Raw genomic sequence first — 24,324 nt, 5'->3', positions numbered from 1 at the left:
ATAGACACTTCTCCAAAGATGGCCAAGAGACATGAAAAAATGCTCAAAGTCACTGATCATCAAAGAGATGCAAACTAAAACAAGGAGGTATCACCTCACACCTGTTAGAATGACTACCATCAACAAACAATATATGCTGGTGAGGATGCAGAGAAAAGGGAAACCTTGTGTACTGTAGGTGGGAATGCAGATTAGTGCAGCCACTGTGGAAAGCAGTATGGATTTCCCTCAAAAATTAAAAATGGAACTGCCTTTTGACCCAGCGATCCCACTTCTGGGAATATATCCAAAGACTCCCAAAACACCAATTCAAAAGGATATATGCACCCCTATGTTCATTGCAGCATTATTTATAACTAGAGGCCCGATGCACAAAAATTTGTGCAAGAGCAGGCCTTCCTTCCCCCGGCTGCCAGCACCGGCTTTCCTCTGGCATCTGAGACCTGAGCTTCCTCCTCCAGCCGCTGGCAGGCACCAAGGACCCGGGCTGCTTCCCTCCTCTGGCCGCCCACAGGCACCCGGGATCCGGGCTGCTTCCCTCCTCCAGCTGCCCGCAGGTACCTGGGATCCAGGCTGGCTTCCCTCGGGCCACCCACAGGCACTTGGGACCCAGGCTGGCTTCCCTCGGGCTGCCCACAGGCACCCAGGACCCGGGCTGGCTTCCCTCCGACCCCGGCTTTGTCAAGAAGGATGTCCAGAATGACGTCCGGTCTAATTAGCATATTACCCTTTTATTATTATAGATGGCCAAGTTCTGGAAACAGCCCAAGTGCCCATCAGTAAATGAGTGAATAAAAATGCTGTGGTACATTTATACAATGGGATATTATGTGGCCATAAAAAATAAGGAAATCTTACCTTTTGTGAAGCATGGACAGAGGTGGATGTTACTATGCTAAGTGAAATAAGCCAGTCAGAGAAAGATAAATACCATAGGATCTCACTTATATGTGGAATATAATGAACAAAATAAACTGTTGAACAAAATAGATCCAGATACATAGATGCATGGGACAGACTGACAGATCTCAGACGGAAGGGAGGCAAGGAGTTGAAAAGAAATTAACCAAATATATTATATACATATATGCACAGCCCATGAACACAGACAATAGTACAGGTGGGATAGGGTTTGGGTGTAAGGGAGCAAAGGGGGGATAGGAACAGGGGACATCTGTAATACTATCAACAAAATAATTTTTTAAAAATGGGCAGAGGACCTGAACAAATATCTCTCCCAAGAAGACATACAACCAACTGATACATGAAAAGATGTTCAACTTCAAAGCTATTAGGGAAATGCAACGCAAAACTACAATGAGATACCACCTATTAGAATGAGTACTATCAACAAGACAAGTAATAACAAGTGTTGGAGAGGTTATAAAGAAAAGGGAACCCACATTCACTGCTGGTGGGAATGTAGACTAACTGATTCAGCCACTATATAGAATAGTCTTGTGGTTCCTCAAAAAATTAAGAATTAAGAATAGAGTTACCATATGACCTAGCAATCCCTCTTCAGGGTATCTACTTGAAAAAAATTTTTTTCACAAAGATATATGCACCCCTATGTTCACTGCAGCATTATTCATGGCGGCCAAGACATGGAAACAAAAGTGTCCTTCGATAGAGGATTGGATAAAGATGTGGTACGTACATACAATGCAATATACTGAGCCATAAGATAAAATATTGCCATTTGTGACAACATGGATGTACCTTCAGAATATTATGCTAAGCAAAATAAGTCAGTCAGAAAAATCTAAGGACCATATGATTTCACTCATATGTGGGAAATAAAACTGAAACTCATAAACAGTATGGGTGGTTACCAGAAGAAAGGGAGTGGGGAGTTGGGGGACCAAGGAGGTCCAATATATTGTCACGGAAGATGGTTTGACTTAGGGTAGTGGGCACACAATGCAATATATAGATGACATTTCATAGAAGTACACACTTGAAACCCATATGATACTATTAACCAGTCACCCCAATAAATTTAATTTTTAAAAAGAGGAGAAAAGCAAAAGGAAGAACTACTCAACATAAAGGTGCTAGGACTTGCTGAGTTTAAAATAAAACCTTTTCTCATTCTCAAAAACAAAATTATAATGAAAAACAAAATATAGGCTATGTCACATACCTATGCTTCTTTAAATACAACTCAGATTAAGTACATATATTAAATAGATGAAATCCTGGTCAGACTGCCTTTTTTTTCCCTTCTTTCAAATCAGTAAAGAAGAAAAAGCAAGCATAGAACAGTTCATAAAAATTATTTTTTCTTCTACTAACAGTTGGGGGTAGTTTCTTAGGAATATGGTGTACCATTTTCTATCTACTTGCTTATTCACATAAAACTAACGTTCATTTTTTAATCAGTGGATTAAAAAAATTGGAATCAATCTAAAAGTACATGTTTTCCACTTTCAAACATAAAATTAATAGTCCATATTTGTGGTCATTTAAGTTTAATCTAAGAATTGTTGACAGTTGTTTGTAAATAAATTCAAAAGAATTTCTAACATCTGTTTCACCAACAAATTAATTCTGAGTTTGCTGTGAATAGTTAAGGATTATATTATTAATATAGTAACAGAGTTATTTAAATTTTATTTTCATATATATGAATTTATTATCCCTGACTTGTCAAGCAAATGCATGAAACAACAAAAAATTATTAAGAACCATGTATGTGTTCTAAAGTGAAACCAAGAAATATAGCTGGCCATTAAAAAATCAATTAATGGAATTATCGACAAGATACACAAACATCATATAAGAATAATAAAACTTTCAATTATTACCTAAAGAAGTAAAAAGAACTCAACAATTTTTAGTACCATCCTCAATATTAAAATATATTGTATAGTAGTCTCATTTCCTAATTCTAAAGGGTTTGTAGAGGCTTTATGGAATTTTTTTAAAAAGGTACCAAGAACACTAGGAAGTTATAGCTATACTACCCTCTAAAGGTGAATGGTAAGAAAAGTATATGATCAGGTTAATCTTATTCATGGGTATAAACTATATAATTAAAGTTTACCTCACAATTTTTTAATTCCAAAATACCTAAAGACATGGTATTTCAGGATGTTTTTAATGAAGATTAAAATACAGACTGATAATAAAATACAGACTTTCCCTAAAGTTTTAACTTACATGTCATAACCTTTTGACTCACAGGCACACACAAATCAGGATGCTAAAGCCAAATGACATTACATTATATTTCATGCAAATAATCATTTGCTTATTCTGACACAATATATTTTATATCCTTATAATTGCCAGAAACATGATTGAGTTTACTCATGAAAAACCTATGGGTTGTTCCGTAAATGACTATGACTCAAGAAAAGACCTACTACTAAACACTGAAGTATTATTCTTATAATCATGAAATATTTTCGAAAATAAAGATGGTTACAACACTTACCTCTGTCTTTTTATTAATGTGATCTGTAAAATAGAATGGTGATACTTCATTGAAGGAAATTAACAGATAAAATATTTTAATACGTAAAAAATATTTAAACAAAGTAACAAGAGAATTTTAAAATTATGAGTTTCAGAAGTCATTTGGGGGTTGCCTAGGATTCATCAGATTTACTCTTCGAAAGATAAGATGTTAAAATTCAGTATATAACTATTAATTTGTTCAGCTTTGGGACTAGGTCTTATATTCCAGTAAATGCCACCCATAACAAAGGGGTATTATTAAATTTTAAACATTTGAATCCCACGTCATTTAAGTTTTGGTTTCACATAGTATGTTTGGAAGGAGGAGAGAATTTGAGAGGGCACAAAATATGTCTAAAATCAAATCACAGGATACTATGACTGCAAAAACTATACAGACCACTGCCTTTGTGGAATAAAATAAAAAGTTAAATAATAATTTATGTCCTTTAAAACTATTAGCTAGGTTTTGTTTTAAAAAATGCATCATAGTGATTTGATATACTATAAAAATTCTAAAATTAACATATATTTATAGAACACAAAAAGAAGGCAAAACAAATATATCTAGATTAAAGAAATCATTTTCTTAGTAACAATAGCATTTGTGAAAAGGGATTACAGAATGAGGAAAAGGAAGACATAAGGGAATCCACACAGAAGACTGAAACTAAAGTACAAATAGGGAGCAAGTGTTCTTATTTAAATTGAAAATTATCAAGATATCTAATATTTAATAAGGCTTCTTGTGGACAGCAAAAGTTCTCCATTCTCAAGGACTAATAATTGAATAGAATAGCTTTCTTATGATTGAGAATCTAAAAGTTGAACCAGTTCTCTAAAGCATTCACTAATCAGAATAGAGTCCATAAAGATAGTAAATGTCAAAATCACAAGTTTCAGATCCAACTACTAAATCTTAGTAGATTACAATTTACTAGCCTATTCTACTTAGCATACAATGTGATGCCAGAACCTGAGGAAGAATGTGTTAATCACATCTTATAATTGTTTCTCCTTTAACAGTATTATACTGATGTTTTTCTCAATCCATCTAATACATCAAACATATGGAAAATTGAGTTTCTTTACATGCTTCTGCTTAATTTTTAAGAAAATATTTCTTATATAAAATCTTTCTTACTAAAATTGGAAATTTTATTTTAGCATACATCTGGTCCTTTTAACCCCAAAACAAAGCAATTTTCCTGATCCTTAAAGGAGAGCAATATAATCCTCTAAATTTATTCCTACTTTCATTAGGCTTGTTTCTGAAAACAGTACCAGTAGGGTGTTTTTGGTTTTTTTTGTTTTTTTTTTTTAATATATTTTATTGATTTTTTTACAGAGAGGAAGGGAGAGAGATAGAGAGTTAGAAACATCGATGAGAGAGAAACATCGATCAGCTGCCTCCTGCACATCTTCCACTGGGGATGTGCCCGCAACCCTGGTACATGCCCTTGACCGGAATCGAACCCGGGACCCTTTAGTCCGCAGGCCGACGCTCTATCCACTGAGCCAAACTGGTTTTGGCATGTTTTGGGGTTTTTTTTGAGATTATTGCTATGGTATTATTAATCCTCACAGAACAAATGCCCAATGTATTAATGCTAAATTCATATGAATCAAATATACTGCTCTGCCATTGAACAAACAACTGTCTACTTGGTTGGTATAATCACAGTGCTGTTCAAAATAATTTTCTGACTGCTGTCTGATATAGAAGCTACTGGTCACATGGCTACTGAGCATTTGAAATGTGGCTAATGCAACATTTAAAAAATTTTTATTTTAGTTCATTTTAACTAATTTATATTTAAGTTGCCACACATGAATAGTGTGGTATCTAGGGTTTTCATCATTTCCAACATCAAAAGTAAAGTGTTTAGTGGTCTGTCTTCAAAAATTTAGTGGATGGTACAATTTTCTTCTATCTTCTCTTTTTGATAAAAAAAATTTATAAATGATATTATAAAGATTTTCTGGTAATAACTCTCATTCTAAAAATTTGTATTTTAATTTTATAAGATGTAGCTCCAGATAATTTGAGGAGGTTGACCAATAATGGACAAAACCTAAAGATACTATTCCTGATCTAGTTTAAACCAAATCACTTTATGTATAAGGACAAAAATATGTCTCATAATGACTTAAAAACTATAAATGTTAATTTTTTATTTTCAGTGAGTTTTAGAAAAGGGACAAAATTAGAAATACAAAAAGATAAATTCTAGTTTTATGGGGTTTTAATGATTGATTTAAATTACTTTAACATCTAAATGGTTTATTTCCAAACAGGATTACATTCTACATTCTAAGTAGCAGATTAACAAAACCATTTTTACTTACTTTAAAAATTAGAAATGTACTTACAAATCAAATAAACAAAGACTTAGAACAGTTATTCTACATACAGATTTCACACATATATTACCTTCAGATTGAAAATCTTTTAGTGATACTGTGAGAGGTTTGTCTTTTCCCTGATGATTCTTTCTTTTATCTTTTTTATTCACAACCTTTGACTGAGTTGAAGCATTTTCATTATTTTCATACTCCTAAAAAGAATTATAGACAACCATTAAGCTTACTTTACAGTAGCAAAACTAACTCACCAACAGGTAATATGTTCATTAACATTTTCTTTTTAAAAATAAAAAGCAAATAACATATAAAAACTAAGGCTAGCCAACTTGTATAAAAAGATACCCGTTTATTTATATAGTCAATCTCTTGCATCTTAACCATTAAAATAAAAACAAGATGCTTACCTTGGCCTATTAACCCCTCCAACTTGCCACCCTCTTCTCCATTTCTGGACCAAACTTAAAACAATAATCTACCATCAATTTGCTTACACACACACACACATACACACAAACCACAAAACCCCTGAAATCTGGCTTCTGCTATTCTTTGACACTAAAAAGGTCAACTTCCATTTAAATGCCAAATCCAAAGGACATTATTTTTCAAGCATTTCTTGAATTTCTCAATGCATTTATGACTACTCTTCAGTCTCCCTTCACCAGCTTCTCTTTTCCTAACTCTGTTCTTAAAAATGTACCTGCTATTCACTATTATTCCATTCTAACCCATTCTTATGCTTTATACCCACTGTTCTTCAAACTCAAAAGTTTAAAGTTCTACCTATACAATGATAATTTCTGTATGTGCAGACAACTCAACTGGGATGTTCATTAAGCATCTCCAATTCCCTAGAAAGGACTGATCCTTTACTGGGTATCCTGTTTAATGCCACCCTCACATACACAACTATCTAGGCCAGAAACCTCAGTCATTCTTGCTTATTCTTTCTACACACTTTATATCCAAATTAGTCAGTATATCTGGTTGAGTTTATCTACTAAACCTCTCTTACATCTATTCTCTTTTCTTCATACCTTGTTATTTCCCCTATCTTCTTTTGCTTGACACTGCAACACTCTAATTTTATTCCCTCAATCCATCTTCTACACTGCTACAGTATGAGTTTCTAAAATGAAAACCCAAATTCAATCTAGAAGTTAAAAATATTCAATAGTTCTCTGTATATGTATAAACCTAATCTCCTTAGCCTGGTACACAAGGTTCTTTATACCTTATTCTTCTGGCAGTATCTCTAGCAACTCCAGGTCTCTAAATTATAGTTTTTAAAATATGCTATATGCTTATACGCTTGCCACTCCTCCTGAGAATGCCAATTTTCCTCTTACCCACTTGTGAACTTCTAATACATTTAGAAAGATCCTCTTTTTAAGAATCCTTTCCTAAAATCCATCCCCATCAAAGGCACAGAAAGTTCTTCCAACTTTCTGAATTCCCTCTGCACTGAGAACATACATCTCTCAATACTATATGCCATAAAAATATGTATGTCTTCCTTCACGAAATCCAAGAAATGGAACCATGTCTTAATCTTTGTATTGGGTACCTAGCACATTTTGTCTATTCAAAAAAATAATTGTTGAATAAGTGATAGAACAGAATAGATAATGCCATCTCAAACCTTAGTTATTATAAAAATCCTTAAGCTAAAGTATAGTTTTGTGGGAGGTTTTGTATTTAAAAAAAAATTTTTTTTATTGATTTCAGAGAAGAAAGGAGAGGGAGAAAGAAATAGAAACATCAATGATGAGAGAGATGTGCCGACTGGGAATCAAACTGTGGCCTCCTGGTTCATAGATGCCGCTCAACCACTGAGCCACACCAGCCAGGCACAGTTTTTAAATTAAAATAACTAACTTAAAACTCAATGACTACACTACATCAATGTAATCACATCAAACTAGCCATCGCAGATTAAAGAAGTTCCTCCATTCCCTGAGGTTCATTATTTTTTGATAAAACCAATGCTTTTGGGTACTACTCCTATGTACCAAGAAAACGGGCTGGATGCATGGTAGTTCATAATACCATCTACTCTACTCCTCCTCTAAAGATACAGCTAACCATTTTAGCCTTAGAATCTAGATATCTCTCTACCAAATTTGATAAATTTCCAGTGTAACCTGAAAGCCCATTAAATGATTTAAGTCACAGTAAAGCTAACTGTATCCATTTTTGTAATTGTCAGGTTTGTGTCTAAATGAACAAGTAACATGCCCTAACTGGTTTGGCTTAGTGGATAGAGCCACGGCCTGCGGACTAAAGAGTCCCAGGTTCAATTTCGGTCAAGGGCATGTACCTTGGTTGTGGGCACATGCCCAGTCGGGGGCGTGCAGGAGGCAGCTGAATCGATGTTTCTCTCTCATCGATGTTTCTAACTCTCTATCCCTCTCCCTTCCTCTCTGTAAAAAATCAATAAAATATATTTTAAAAAAAATAAATGAACAAGTAACAACAAAATTACAGTTACTCTTGATTTTTCAGGATAACAGGAATAGAGAGACATGGAAAATGAAACTAATATATATAGTGTACAAAAGCCCACCTCATTGGCTTTCTTCCTCTTCCCTTTAGCTATGAATAAATAGCAAAATCATCACCTGTTATTTTAATTATTCTCTTCCCTTCATCTTGAGTAAAGAAGCTAGTGTACAATGACATAGCCTAAAGGCCCTAAGCATGACCAGAGGCCCACTTATGACTAACTACTGAGTAAATTGAGCATTTATATTATCTTCATATTATTTAACTTTAGTCCTTTACATGTATTGGGAATTTTTTGATCTATAAAATTTATTCAACTTGTGATTAAATACAGAAACTGAAACCAACACTACTTTTTTACGTAAGTGTTCCTAGAGTTGCAAAATGTAGAATGCATTTTAGCACACAGCCCAACATCACAGCTTAGTGACAAATTATCAGAAATGTCCTCCCATTTACTTTAGTTAATTATAGTGTATCTCCAGCAGAGGGTCCCATAATGGATGTCCCTGTACTCATACTTACCTTGTATTTTTAAATTTACTTATTTTCTATGTTCATTTAAAATAAGTTAAATCATTTGCTGTTAATTTAATTTCCTCTCTTCCCTTTATATTTGGAAGGAAGTTTTTAAAATAAACATTCCAAATCATCAGATAAAGCTTAGGCCACGTTTCTGTTGTCTTTCAAAACCTGAGGAAGAATCTTATTATAAAAACTGTGTGTGCCCTTGCCAGTGTGGCTCAGTTGGTTGGAGCATCAACCCATACATCAAAAGGTGGTGGGTTTGATTCCCAGTAAGGGCACATACCCAGGTTGGGGGTTTGATCCCTGGTGAAGGCGCATAAGGGAGGCAATTAATCGATATTTCTCTCTTACACTGATGTCTCTCTCTTTCTCTCTCTCTTCCTCTCTAAAATCAATATTTTTTAAAAAGACCTTATGTTTTTATTTTTTAATTGAAAAACAAAGTAAACACAGCATGATAATATTCTGTTACCACAAAATTTAAAGAGAATTTTAATACAAAATTTGGGAAGGTTGGTCCTAACTTCTGACCACTTAAACCTAATATAGCTAAATGAATAAACGTGTAAATACCTTTTTGTGTTCTTCATATTCTAATTTACTTAGCAACAATGCCTTCTCAAGATCTGCTTCAAACATTTCAGAAGTCAGCTAGAAAAAAAAAGTTTCACAATAAATAGATGATAGCTTTATATCACACTAGCAAAAATAACTATTGACAATATATACAGGAAAAGAAAAAATATATATATTTTTTAATTTTTTTATTGCTTAAAGTATTACAAAGGGTATTACATATGTGTCCTTTTTTTTTTTCCCCTGCCCTGGCCTCCGCTACCCCCAGTGTCTTATGTCCATTGGTTATGCTTATATGCATACATACAAGTCCTTCGGTTGATCTCTTACCCCCCTCCCTCCTGCCCCCCAACCCTCCCTGGCCTTCCCGCTGCAGTTTGACAATCTGTTTGAGGCAGCTCTGAGGAAAAGAAAAATATATATTAAAAAACAGTCTAGGTTCTCCAAAGTTGTCATCCATGCCAAAGTAAGGAACCCTGTATTTTATAGAAAACTAGAGGCCTGGTGCATGAAAATTCATGCACTCGGGGGGTCCCTCAGCCTGGCCTGCACCCTCTCACAATCCAGGACCCCTCAGGTAGGGTCCATAGGCCTGGCCTGAGATCAGGGCTTATCTGGGCTTTCCTTCCCCCAGCTGCAGGCAGCTGGCCCCACCCCCACTGCTGCCACTGCTTGCCATCTGTCCTCTGCAGGGGACAGGCTGGGGTACGATGGCTTGGCTGGCCTGGGCCTCCCTCTACGGTCCAAAGCAAAACTTCCAATTTTGAGATTTCCATTTGCCCTTTGATCTGGCCAGCCGCACACCTGCCACAGAGTCACTGCCAGTTGCCTGGGCCTCCCTCCTTCTTTGCTGGGGGGGGGGGGGGGGGGGGGGGAACGGTACCAGCCCTGCGAGGGGTCCTCTGCCTACCTGATCACCCCTAACTACTCGCATGCCTACCTGGTCACCCCTAACCACTCTGCATGCTTGCCTGATCACCCCTAACTTGCTGGGTGGTGGGGCCAGCCCTGCCAGGGGCCATCTGCTTACCTGATCGCCCCTAACCGCTGGCCTGCCTACCTGATCACCCCTAACCACTCTGCATGCCTGCCTGATTGCCCCTAACCACTTGCTTGGGGGTGGTGCCAGCCCGGGGAGGGGCCATCTGCCTACTTGATTGCCCTTAACTGCTTGCTTGCTTATCTGATCACCCCTAACCACTTGCCTGCCTACCTGATCAACCCTAACTGCTGGTCTGCCTACCTGATCACCCCTAACCACTCTGCCTGCCTGCCTGATAGCCCCTAACCCAGTGGTTCTCAACCTTCTGGCCCTTTAAATACAGTTCCTCATGTTGTGACCCAACCATGAAATTATTTTCATTGTTACTTCATAACTGTAATGTTGCTACTGTTATGAATCATAATGTAAATATCTGATATGCAAGATGATCTTAGGCGACCCCTGTGAAAGGGTCGTTCAACCGCCAAAGGGGTTGCGACCCACAGGTTGAGAACTGCTGCCCTAACCACTTGCTTGGGGGTGGGGCTAACCCTGCCAGGGGTCATGGTGGTTCTGGTCTCTGGTCATTTTGGTTGTTACATGGTGGCTGGCCTTTTATTATATAGGATACCAAAGCAAAACTTCCAATTTTGAGATTTCCATTTGCCCTTTGATTGTCAATAAATCATTGTATATCACATAATCCTTTGCTTTATAAATTTGGTTTTTTTGCTTTTGTTTTTTAATATCCTCACCCCAGGATATTTTTCCATTGATTTTCAGAGAGTGGAAGAGAGAGGGAAAGACAGAAATATCGGTGACAGAAACACAACAATTGGTTGCCTCCTGCACAAGGCCAGACCAGGGAAAGAGCCTGCAACTGAGGTACGTGCCCTTGATCAGAATCAAACCCGGGACCCTTCAGTCTGTAAGGCTGACACTCTATCTACTGAGAAAACCAGCTAGGGCTACAAGTTTTGCTATACTGGCCATGTTTTTTTTTCTTCAAGTGATTTAAAACTCATAAAATGAAGTCTTGTATATAAGTAAATTTAGAGGCACACTTGGAACTAACAATAACCATAGTTTGTTACGAATATGAAAATTTAAAATACCTATTGACTCCTCTGACCTATTCCTTCCTAATTTTTGTTTTCATAAACAGGGATTTCATTTTAGACAAATTTCTTCAAATGAGCTATATCTGTTTGTTCTTTCATTCATTCATTCCCTGGTATAAACCAAGACTTTAAGTGCTCCTTTAGTAAGGACTCAAATCTCTGAAGTAACTACATCCCATGAGAGGTTCTGCCCATATACTGGGTGGGGCAAAAGTAGGCTTACAGTTGTACGTATGGAAACTAATACAGTAATTCATAAATAATAATATAGTAAACTGTTCTGCAGTCTCACAACTGTAAACCTACTTCTGCCCCACCCTGTATGTATAAACAGACACTCAAGTCTCCCAGTCTCAGTGATCCATTTTTCATGACAGTGATAGCCCCTTTGAGTAAATTTAGGACTAAAGATAAAATCTGTATGATTATCTGGTAATTCCTGATTGTTGAAACAAGGCATCCTCTAAAATTTCCAGGAGACTATGTTCCATTTCTCCCCAGCACAGGTATTTACAGATTGATTTAAAGCAATTTTATAAGAAAAAGATTTCTTTCATGAACTCCTGCTTCGTTCAGCTTTTTAACTTTTTATTTAAGTACTAGAGGCCCAGTGCAGCCCCGCCCCCTATTGGAGTGGGGAGTGTGATCAGGAATAAGGCCGGCCAGGGGGAGGGGCTGCAGGAGGTTGGCCAGCCAGCCCCACCCTTGATCGGGATGGGAGAGTGGGAGAGTCCGGTAGTGGGCAGTTCTTATTAAAGGATACTTTTGAGCCGAACCGGTTTGGCTCAGTGGATAGAGCGTCAGCCTGCGGACTCAAGGGTCCCGGGTTCAATTCCGGTCAGGGGCATGTTCCTGGGTTGCGGGCACATCCCTACTGGGGGCTGTGCAGGAGGCAGCTGATCGATCTCTCTCATCGATGTTTCTAGCTCTCTATCCCTCTCCCTTCTTCTCTGTAAAAATTCAATAAAATATATTTTTAAAAAAATAAATAAATAAAGGATACTTTTGAGAACAGTAACTGGGAAGAATGGGAAAAGAGCAGGTTTGAGCAGAGGAATAAGTAAAGCTGCAATGGTGGCCAGGGATCAACCTCAGTGAACCACAGAGAGAGCTCTTGGGTCAATGGGGAAAAAAGGAGACCTATGTACCTGATCGGGCCAGTTCGCTGGCCACAGTGGGCGTCATAGCAACTGGTCATTACAGTCGTTATGGCTTTATGGTCGCTGGCTTTTATATATATAGAAGATGGTTGATATATAATATTAGTTATATTAGTTTCAGGTGTACACAGCTATGTTCTCTTTAATAACCACATTTACAATCACTATTTACAGTTAATTCTATATTGAACTAGCTTCAATACTCACCACTGGTGCTTTCCAATTGCTGTGCTCTTTATTTAGATTTGCCTTTTAATTGACAGGAGCACATCTCCAAAAAATTTGCAAAAGGGATAGTGGTGGTATGCTTTCTCAGCCCTTGCTTGAGAAATGTATTTCTGAGAATGTATTTATTCAGCAGTCACACAAATGACATTTTGGCTAGATACTGAATTTTTAGTCCTAACATTTCAATTATGGCATTTAAAGTAGCCAACCTACAGCTGACAGATGTTCCTCCCTCATCAATGTTTCTAACTCTCTCCCTCTCCCTTCCTCTTTGTAAAATCAATATATTTTTTTAAAAAAGTAGCCAACCCGACTTTTCATCCTTAGTAGGCAATTTTTTTCTCATGCATATATTTATAGTATTTCCTTGTTTTCTCATTCCTAAAGTTAAAAACTTTTACAAAGACTTCAGTTTTTAAAAAAAAACTTGAGTTCTTTCAAGTTCAGATTCAAGTCTTAGCTTCATAACATTTTTTATCTATATTATCTTTAATGACTCTCTCTGCTCTACTTCTTTCAGGGCCACTAATTATGCCTTTGCTGGATTTTAGTTCTGTGTTCCAATCTTTTTTTTTTTTTAATATATTTTATTGATTTTTTACAGAGAAGAAGGAAGAGGGATAGAGAGGTAGAAACATCGATGAGAAACATCAATCACCTGCCTCCTGCACACCCCCTACTGGGGATCTGCCCGCAACCAACGTACATGCCCTTGACCAGAATCAAACCTGGGAGCCTTCAGTCCGCAGGCCGACGCTCCATCCACTGAGCCAAACCAGTTAGGGCTCTGTGTTCCAATCTTATGTCAATTGTATTGGCAAAATTCATCTCGAATTTTCCTTCACACAATTGACTCAATTGTATACTCTGATTCTTTAGTCTTCCCAATGAAGTTTCAAATTCTGCTGTGATTTTACTAGTACTTCCCAGATTTTTTGTGGGGAGCGGCTCTAGAGTTAAAGCCTCGGACTGACCTGTGGCAGAGCCACAAACAAGTCCTAGTTTAGAGGGCAGAGCCCTCTTCGCATAATTAAGCCTGACCTTATGGCCGCCCCTAGATCCTTCCTAGGTAGCTAATGGGCTGTGGGAGATGCAGCAAGTGCTGCCAAAACAAGTGAAATTCACAAGAACACTGTAACTATGGTGACCACTACCTTGTTTACCTCTGACTATAAAATAAAGCCTCAGCTTGCTGGCTGGATCCTTCTCTGTGGCCTCATCCAGGCAGAGGAGATCCAATGAGCCCCAGCTATATTCTCTTTGTCTTTTCTTTAATCCTTCGCCCCCTCCCCCGCAACCCCCTACCCCAGACTCACCGAACCCTTGGCTGTGCTGGCAGGGCACAATTTTTTTTTTTTTAAATATATTTTATTGATTTTTTTACAGAGAGGAAGGGAGATGGATAGAGAGTCAGAAACATCGATGAGAGAGAAACATCAATCAGCTGCCTCCTGCACACCCCCCACTGGGGATGTGCCCCCAACCAAGGCACATGCCCCCAACCGGAATCGAACCTGGGACCCTTCAGTCCACAGGCCGACGCTCTATCCACTGAGCCAAACCGGTTTTGGCACACAATTTTTTTACTTTACCCATCTCCCTTTCAATTTCTGTCTCTTAGGCACTTTTTCATCTCAGTCTATTGTTTCACCTTGTTATATAACACTAGAGGCCTGATACATGAAATTTGCACAAGAGTAGGCCTTCCTTCCCTGGCTGCCAGCACCGGCTTCCCTCTGGCACCTGGGACCTGGGTTTCCCTCGCAGCTCGGGCTTGGTCTGGAAGGACATCCAGTCTAATTAGCATATTATGCTTTTATTATTAGATTAGTATCCCCCACCCCGAGTTTTACAAAATTTTCTAGACCTTTGGTTTTAATTATTTAAGCAAAAAAATGGAAACTGTCTAAAATCAACTTCCATTCCCCGCAGCAAATCTTTCACTTTGGTCACTAAGTACAATGTTCTTTTCCTTTTATGTAGCAGAAATATTTCTTCAATTAACTTAAGATCACTAAGATCTACTGTTTGCTCATAGGTGGGCTAGATGGTTCTTTACTGTCTATCTGGTTGTTGTTTAATGCCAGTTCTCAAATTTTATGAGGCTTAGTTGACATAAATTTACATTATAGCTTTTGTGATTTAGGAGTAGGAAACTTTGTTTTAGCCTAATTTCTCTTTTGTGTTTGAACTAAACAGCCACATAACAGGCAAAATCCCTGTATCTAGCTTTTTGTCTTTCACAGCCCTCAATACCTGGAATTTCTCATAGTTGTTTTCCTACTGTTTCAGAAAGAATGCCACCATAATTGTATGTTTTCTGCCTAGTATAGTCACTGCCTGGTCCTTAATTTTAAAATATATTACTCTACACCGTAAAATAGATTCCAGGTGGTATGTTATCTATCTGTCCTTATATGAAGTCAGGGCAAAGTCCTGACCATGTCATTTTGGCAGCAGTCAGTAGAGGCAGGAAGAAAGGCAATCAAATAACTGTGCTCAAGTTCCCATATTACAGAGTGTATTTTAGTGAAAATCTGAATAGCTTTCCTTAATTTTCCAGTGCCCATGTGCCACTGGGAGAAATTCTTTCTGGTGAAGACACTGCTAAATTGTATTACTGTCAAAAACAGATCATTATATTTACATTTGTAAACCAGAAGAATGCTGTGGAAGGGAATAAAAAGTATCAAAATCCCTAAAATAATACAAGATGATTTACCCAGTATACCAGTGTGCGGAAATATCTTTTGAACAGCACTTTTGTTAGTTCTAGTGTAATAACTGATGCTCATAATGAGCCTAAGGCACTACAAATTCTAAAGAAAATGTTATAATTAATAGAATTTATGTTAAGAGCATAGTTTCATATAGTCAAATTCTTTTTAGACTAGTAACCCAAGCATGATAGGTACAGCCACTTTATTAAGCCAAATATCTGCTAGTGCAAAACTTATTCCCAATAGATCAAATGACAGTTTAATAGGTAAACAAGTAACTGTTAATTTCCCACACATACAGCAGCTCCTAGAGCAGCGGTTCTCAACCTGTGGGTCGCGACCCCTTTGGCGGTCGAACGACCCCTTCACAGGGGTCGCCTAAGACCACCCTGCATATCAGATATTTACATTATGATTCATAACAGTAGCAACATTACAGTTATGAAGTAGCAATGAAAATAATTTTATGGTTGGGTCACAACATGAGGAACTGTATTTAAAGGGCCAGAAGGTTAAGAACCACTGTCCTAGAGTATATTCAAGCTCAGTATGTTATTTTCTTGGACATCAAGCACAAAAAAAGAAATTAGTCTTAATAAATTAGTTGGTTTGGTTATTAATATTTAAGAAGCATAGAAAAACAAAATATCAGGTTAAAAAAAACAAATGCCATAAACTATTTCACATCAAGGTTGTAAAGTAAAAGTTTCCTGTCAAAGTCCTTTTTTTAGGCAAAACTGTCACTCAGTATTTTTACAAAGGACCTCTGGCCCTACAAACATAATTTTCTTACTTGAAATAATTTAATCCTGTTGTTCTACCTTCCCTCTCTCTCATTTTTAAAAAGGGAGATGAATTAAAAACTTTCAAAACAACTGTTTTGAACTGTTAAAACTAACAATGATAAATGTATCAATCTGTTTTTCTACTACACACAAAAAAAGAACCTGTTATTGAAAGCAGCAAATACATGAACTAAACCAATACAAAAAGCTCCTCAGAACAGCAGTGTTACAGACTCAGATGCGCTGTCATCTTTAAAAATGCATACAGTCAGCCCTAGCTGGTTTGGCTCAGTGGATAGAGTGTTGGACTGTGGACTGAAGGGTCCTGGGCTCGATCCCCAGTGGGAGGTGTGCAGGAGGCAGCAGTCAATGGTTCTCTCTCATCATTGATGTTTGTCTCTTTCTCCCTCTCCCTTTCTCTTTGAATCAATAAGAATATATTTTTTAAAAAGTAAGTAAAATAAAATGAAATAAAATCAAATGCATACATTCATTGAATATCAAAGCAAAATAATTTGATTTACTTAGCTGTACCTGCTCATCTCTTTGTCTCCACTCTTGCCAATTTTCTTCTCGTGTATCCTTCTGTACTGGATTTGGTAAAGGAAGCTCATGTTGAGCATTACAAGTGGCATGGGAAGATTTCTGAGGAATTTTCTTAAAAGCAAGATTCCTGAGCTATGAAACAAAGAAGACATTACATTCAATTTGCCAGTCCTGAGATACTAACTGGATTTTTTTAAAGAAATCAACAATAATTTTACACTTCAAGCACTATTTGTATTTTTTGTAATCTTTATAGAATATTAAATTCACCCGCATTTGAAATAATGGTTGGTAGATTTCTAGATGAAATGATTAATAAGTAAAAATGGATTGTACTCTATTAAACCATCATTCTAAAGATTTTGCTTTACTAAGGAGAATAAGTTTATAGAAATAGAACATTGGACAAGTGTGCTTTTAAAATACAAAACAATAGGATTCAAAAAGTTTCAAGTGTAATAGCTTACAAACTTAAAAATTTAAATAGAAAAGATAGCGTATGCAATTGTCGCAACTACTTTGCTAATCCTGAAAAATACAGGGCTAGTCCTCAAAGTATCATAATGAATTAAACCTGTATTGGGCAAGCCACTTCCCAACAATAAGAATAATCAGAGATGTAGAAAGTGAAACAAGAAAGAAAAATACTGAGAGGGTGTCATGGATTGAATTGTATTTCTCCCAAAGATATGGTGCTAACCCTCAAGTGTCTGCGAAGGTGACCTTACTTGGAAATAGGGTCTTTGCAGGTGTAATCAAGTTAAGACGAGGCATACTGAATTAGGATAGGCCCTAATCCAATATGACTGGTATCCTTATAAGAAGAGGTGAAGAGAAAAATACACAAAGAGAAAGCCAAGCAAGTAACAAGAGGCAAAGATTGGAGTGATGCAGCCACAAGCCAAGGATTGATGGCCACCACAAGGTAAGAGGAGGCAAGGAAGAATTCTACTTTGAGTCTCGGAGAGAACATAGCCCTTGTTGACACCTTGGTTTGGTCTTCCAGCCTTTAGAACAGCGGTTCTCAACCTGTGGGTCGCGACCCCTTTGGGGGTCAAACGACCCTTTCACAGGGGTCGCCTAAGACCATCGGAAAACACATATATATAATTACATATTGTTTTTGTGACTAATCACTATGCTTTAATTATGTTCAATTTGTAACAATGAAAATACATCCTGCATATCAGATACAGTGGGGCCTTGACTTACGAGTTTAATTTGTTCTGTGACGGAGCTCGTAACTCAAATTACTCGTATGTCAAATCAAAAAGTGAACGAGTGAGACACGTAATGCTGGGCTGATGTTGTGGCACTCACTGTGACGTTCGCTGCGCCAACTAGCGGTGGGGTATCTGAAGCTGGCTTGTAACCCAAATTTTAGCTCTCAACTCAAAGCAAAAAATCAGCTGAGAGACAGCTCGTATCTCGAAAAACTCGTTAGTCGGGACACTCATAAGTCAAGGCCCCACTGTATTTACATTATGATTCATAACAATAGCAAAATTACAGTTATGAAGTAGCAATGAAAATAATTTTATGGTTGGGGGTCACCACAACATGAGGAACTGTATTAAAGGGTCTCGGGATTAGGAAGGTTGAGAAGCACTGCTCTAGAACCATTGGAGAATAAATTTCTGTTGTTTTAAGGCACCTAGTTTGTGGTACTTTGTTATGGACAGCTTTAGGGAAATTAACAAAGAGGCTTTAAATTGAGAATCAATAATTTTAACTAATAATATATGGTTCTGAAAAAGGCAGTGAGGAGATACAAACATCTCTTTAAGTAACTGGTTTCTGCTGTGGAAAAGACATACAGGAGGAGATGCTAATGGAGATGAAGCACTAGCAAGTAGACGGTTATTTTACAGAAAGTGAAGACTAATAGAACTCTAGCCATGGAATTGGAAAGGGAGGATCCTCAGGCTCATCCTCAGTTACATGTTTTCTTACTCTCTAATGTAAATTCCATTATTACCTTACTAGGAGCCCAGCACGCAATTCAAAATGGCACGGCGCTGCCCACTCCCTCTCCGGCCCTTGAAGCAGCCACAGCTGCTGCTGATCAGGCCCTCCCCCAGTATAGGCACGTGGAGGCCTCTGCTGCCCCGCCCCCAACACTGTGCGTGCAACCTCCACCTGTCCGGTTGACCCGTTATGGCATCCCGGTTAATTAGCATATTTCTCTATTATATATAGAGAGATTTTCTGTTCCCCCCCACGTCATCATTAACTCCAAAAATAAAGTGACTGGCAATAAAAAGTTTTGAAAGACTGGACTTCTAAAAGGATATATAGTGGGGAAAATGTCTTTTAAAGTTATTCTCTGTGTGGCAGCATTTTAAAGAGGTATTTAGAAAGCAATGATGTTAAAAATTTAATAGAAACAAAGTGAAAAGGCTTATTTTCTAAGTCTTGGGACATTATAAAATGAATATAAGGGGGGAAAAAACATTTTTACTACTTCTCTCATTAAATGATATTGAAAAAGGTCCTTGCCCTAGCTGGTTTGGCTTACTGGATGGAGTGTCGGCCTGTGGACTGAAGGGTCCCGGGTTCAATTCCGGTCAAGGGCATGTGCCTGGGTTGCAGACTTGATCCCCAGTGGGGTGTGTGTAGGACGCAGCCAATCGATGATTCTCTCTCATCATAGATACTTCTATCTCTCTCTCCCCTCTCCCTTCCTCTTGAAATAAATAAAAAATTTTTTTTAAAAAAAAGGTCCTTATATACTCCAACTGCTCCTTCTATTAAAAGACAAACACACAGCCACAGAGGAGAAACCAAGATGGCGACATAGGTAAACACCGGAAATTGCTGCCTCGCACAACTACTTCAAAAATACAACTAAAAGACAAAACGGACATCATCCAGAACCACAGGAAGGCTGGCTGAGTGGAAATTCTACAACTAGAAGGAAAGAGAAAAGCACACTGAGACTCAGAGGAGGTGCAGAAGTAAAGTGCAGAGGTACGGAGGCGCACGTGGAAAGGGCTGGCAACTGAGGACATGGTTGTCTTTTTCAGTCGGGAGGGAGTCTAAGCTCCTGACTGCTCTGAATTCCAGTTCTGGGTGAGTCTCTGGGGACCCAGACTCATAGGGGGAGATATTGGACTGTCTGGCATTGGTCGGAACTCGAGGGCGGCTTTCTCTCAGAGGTGCTTGCAGCGATTACCGGGACACTGAGAAGCGGGGCTTCTTAGGGTAGGACTGAGGAGCAGCCATAGCTGCTTGCTCCGCCCTGTTGATCCCCAGAGACCCTGCCCAACCCAAGTTGTGCGCAGAGGCTTTTGCATATGAAAGGCCTGACCCTTTGCAATCTGAAAATTACCTAACAAACTGCAACTAGGTCAGAGAGACCCAGAACTTCCAAAAGAAGGCCCAAGGCCCCACAGCCGCTTGCATTGCTTCATAGTTGGGCTCCTGCTGGGTAGCCTCAGGCAGAGGCTAAATTAGCACCTCCTTAGAGATCCAAGAGCCAGTGTACCCAGTGGTCAGAGTGGGACCATCCAGATTACAACTCCTCAGATCCATAAAGGACACAGTCAGGGGGCAGACTCAGTGAGCACCAAAGCCCCACTGAAGCAAGTCTTGTCCCAGAAGGGTGTCTCCAGCACAGAAGTTCTCCCACTGCAGACACAGCTGATTCTCATAGCCAATTGGCCTAGAGGTCAATTCCTCCCAGTGATACCTACAACAATCAAGGCTTAACTACAACAAGACTGTGCACAAAGCCCACAAGGGGGTGCACCAAGAGTGTCCACCTCAGGTAATTGGGGAGGCTGAACCACTGGGCCCTATAGGACACCTAGCACACAAAGCCACTCTATCAACACAGGGAAGCATAAAAAATGCGGAGACAGAAACAGGTCACAAATGACAGAAATGGAGGAAAGCAAACTACTGGATATAGAGTTCAAAACCACACTTTTAAGGTTTTTCAAGAATTTTCTAGAAACTGCCGATAAACTTAGTGAGACCCTCAAGAAATCTAATGAGATCCTCGAGGTTATGAAAAAGGACCAACTAGAAATTAAGCATACACTGACTGAAATAAAGAATATTACACAGAGTTCCAACAGCAGACTAGAAGATGGCAAGTATCAAGTCAAAGATTTGAAATACGAAGAAGCAAAAAACACCCAACCGGAAAAACAAAAAGAAAAAAGAATCCAAAAATATCAAGATAGTGTAAGGAGCCTCTGGTACAACTTCAAGCATACCAACATCCGAATTATGGGGTGCCAGAAGAAGAGAAAGAACAAGATATTGAAAACCTATTTAAAAAAATAATGACAGAAAACTTCCCCTACCTGGTGAAAGAAATAAGACTTACAAGTCAGGACGCGCAGAGAACCCCAAACAAAAGGAATCCAAAGAGGACCACACCAAGACACATCATCATTAAAATGCCAAGAGCAAAAGACAAAGAGAGAATCTTAAAAGCAGCAAGAGAAAAAAAGTCAGTTACCTACAAGGGAGTACCCATACGACTGTCAGTTGATTTCTCAACAGAAACTATGCAGGCCAGAAGGGAGTGGCAAGAAATATTCAAAGTGATGCATACCAAGAACCTACAACCAAGAGTACTTTATCCAGCAAAGCTATCATTCAGAATTGAAGGTCAGATAAAGAGCTTCACAGATAAGGAAAAGCTAAAGGAGTTCATCACCACCAAACCAGTATTATATGAAATGCTGAAAGGTATCCTTTAAGAAGAGGAAGAAGAAAAAGGTAAAGATAAAAATTATGTACAACAAAGGGACAACAAATACGTATCTATCAACAAGTGAATCTAAAAATTGTCAATAAAAAAATCTGATGAACAGAATAAACTGGTGAATAGAATAGAATCAGGGGCATAGAAAGGGAGTGGACTGACAATTCTCAGGGGGAAGGGGGTGTGAAGGGTGTGGGAAGTGATTGGACAAAAATCGTACACCTATGGATGAGGACAGTGGGGGGGGGGTAAGGGCAGAGGGTGCGGTGGGAACCGGGTGGAGGGGAGCTATGAGGGGAAAAAAGAGTAACAACTGTAATAATATGAACAATAAAGATTTAATTTAAAACAAATAAATAAATAAAAGACAAACACACAATAAACTGATGAATAAAACAGAACCAGAGGCATGGAAACATGGTACAGATTGTAGAAGTGCAGAGGGAAAGAGTGGGGGGTGGGAAGAGATTAGCCAAAGAATTTATATGCATATATGCTTAATCCATGGACACAGACAATCTGGTGGTGAAGGCCTAGGGTGGTGGGGGGCCAAAATGGAGGAAAAAAAGAGAGGACATCTATAGTACTCTCAACAATGAAAATATTTTTTGAAAAAGACAGAGTTGTTTTTTGGCATTTCTTTAAAAAAACAAATGGGCACAATAAATGCTGGTCATGTAACTCAGGTTAAGAATGTCTAAGGTAAAGGGTTTTCCTTTTACTTATTATACTAACTAGAGGTCTGGTGCATGGAATCGTGCATCAGTGAGGTCCCTCGGCCTGGCCTGTGCCCTCTCGCAATCCAGGACCCCTTGGGGGATGTCAGACTGCCTGCTTCGGCCCAATCCCTGCAGAACAGGCCAAGGGATCCCACCAGTACATGAATCCGTGCATTGGGCCTCTAGCATGCATATAAGATCTTTGGTTAATCTCTTCCCATCCTCCCCCCTTTCCACTTCCCCCTGAGATTCATCAGTCTATTCCAGTGGTTGGCAAACCTCGGCTCGAGAGCCACATGAGGCTCTTTGGCCCCTTGAGTGTGGCTCTTCCATAAAATACCATGTGCGGGCACGCACATAGAGTGCGATTGAAACTTTGTGGCCCATGCACATAAGTTGGTTTTCGGAAAGGAGATAGGCGAAACAAGTATACAAGACGAGTGTGGATGGGAGAGTTGGAAGGGGTCGACCTCAGTGAACGTACCTCAATCAGACTGAGGACGTTTTTAGCAAAGGCCAGCTTAGGAGTACCCTAATTAAGTTGTTAACAATTATCTACCTATATAGTTTAAGTTTAAAAAATTTGGCTCTCAAAAGAAATTTCAATCGTTGTACTGTTGATATTTGGCTCTTGTTGACTAATGAGCTTGCCAACCACTGGTCTATTCCATGTTTCCATGCCTGTGCGTTGAGCATCTGCCCCCTGATGGTCAGTGCACATCATAGCTACCGATTGACCGGTCGCTTAGGCTTTTATATATAGAGGCCCAGTGCACGAAATTTGTGCACGGGGGGGGGGGGGGGGGGGCGGTCCCTCAGCCCAGCCTGCACCCTCTCCAATCTGGGATCCCTCTCACAATCCAGGACTGCTGGCTCCCAACTGCTTGCCTGCCTGCCTGATTGCCCCTAACCGCTTCTGCCTGTAAGCCTGATCACTCCCTAACCACTCCCCTGCCAGCATGATCAATGCCTAACTGCTCCCCTGTCGGCCCAATTGTCCCTAACTGCCCTCCCCTGCCGGCCTGGTCCGCCCTCCCAACTGCCCTCCCTTGCAGGCCTGGTCCCCCACAACTGCCCTCCCCTACTGGCCTTGTCCCCCCCAACTGCCTTCCCCTGAAGGCCTTGTTGCCCCCAACTGTCCTCCCCTGCAGGCCTGATCACACCCAACTGCCCTCCCCTGCTGACCATCTTGTGTCCACATGGGGGCGGCTATCTTGTGTGTTGGATTGATGGTCAATTTGCGTATTACCTCTTCATAGGACTAGAGGCCCGGTGCACAAAATTCATGCACTGGGGGGTTGTCCCTCAGCCCAGCCTGCACCCTCTCCAATCTGGGACCCCTCAAAGGATGTCCGACTGCCGATCCCTGTAGGACCGGGCCTAAACCGGCAGTCCGCCATCCCTCTCACAATCCAGGACTGCTGGCTCCCAACCGCTCACCTGCCTGCCTGATTGCCCCTAACCACTTCTGCCTGCCAGCCTGATCACCTCCTAACCACTCCCCTGCCGGCCTGATCAGAAGGAAGCCAACTGCCCTCCCCTGACGGCCATCTTGTGACCACATGGGGGTGACCATCTTGTGTGAGGGCATGACAGTCAATTTGCAAAAAGAGATGATCATCAAATGCATAAAAATGTAAGTTCAGGCTAGTCATAGGATTATCTACACCAATAAAAGGGTAATATGCAAATTAACTGTCACTCCGCGCCAAAGGTGGCGGCGCCCAAAGCCATAAAGATGGCAGTGCCAGCTGGAGCCACGGAGCCGGCAGAGCAGGCGGGAGGCTTGGCTTGGGCGGTGGCCATGGAGCCGGGCGGAGAGGGCAGGAGGATTGGCTTCCTTCATCACCTTCCTCCCAAGCCAAGTCTCCCTGGGGCGACGAAGGAAGCCAAGCCTCCCGC

General features: G+C 39.6%; 1 protein-coding gene across 2 annotated transcripts in view; it reads right to left on the bottom strand.

Annotated features, from left to right (window-relative positions):
- GKAP1 (G kinase anchoring protein 1) overlaps window positions 1–24,324 on the bottom strand; it is a 62,901-nt gene that overhangs the window by 26,462 nt on the left and 12,115 nt on the right. For both annotated transcript variants that reach the window (XM_070431437.1, XM_070431436.1), the window contains exons 4-7: window positions 16,972–17,115; window positions 9,439–9,516; window positions 5,900–6,023; window positions 3,443–3,465 (exon numbers count right to left, since the gene is read on the bottom strand). In XM_070431437.1, coding sequence (XP_070287538.1) covers window positions 3,443–3,465; window positions 5,900–6,023; window positions 9,439–9,516; window positions 16,972–17,115 — 369 coding nt within the window. The remainder of the gene's footprint in view (window positions 1–3,442; window positions 3,466–5,899; window positions 6,024–9,438; window positions 9,517–16,971; window positions 17,116–24,324) is intronic.

This window comes from Myotis yumanensis, unplaced genomic scaffold (genome assembly GCF_028538775.1).
Source record: "Myotis yumanensis isolate MYYU_CA2020_CCGP unplaced genomic scaffold, mMyoYum1.0.hap1 SCAF_12, whole genome shotgun sequence".
NCBI classification, from domain to species: domain Eukaryota; kingdom Metazoa; phylum Chordata; class Mammalia; order Chiroptera; family Vespertilionidae; genus Myotis; species Myotis yumanensis.
This window is presented reverse-complemented; position numbering and strand designations above follow the sequence as displayed.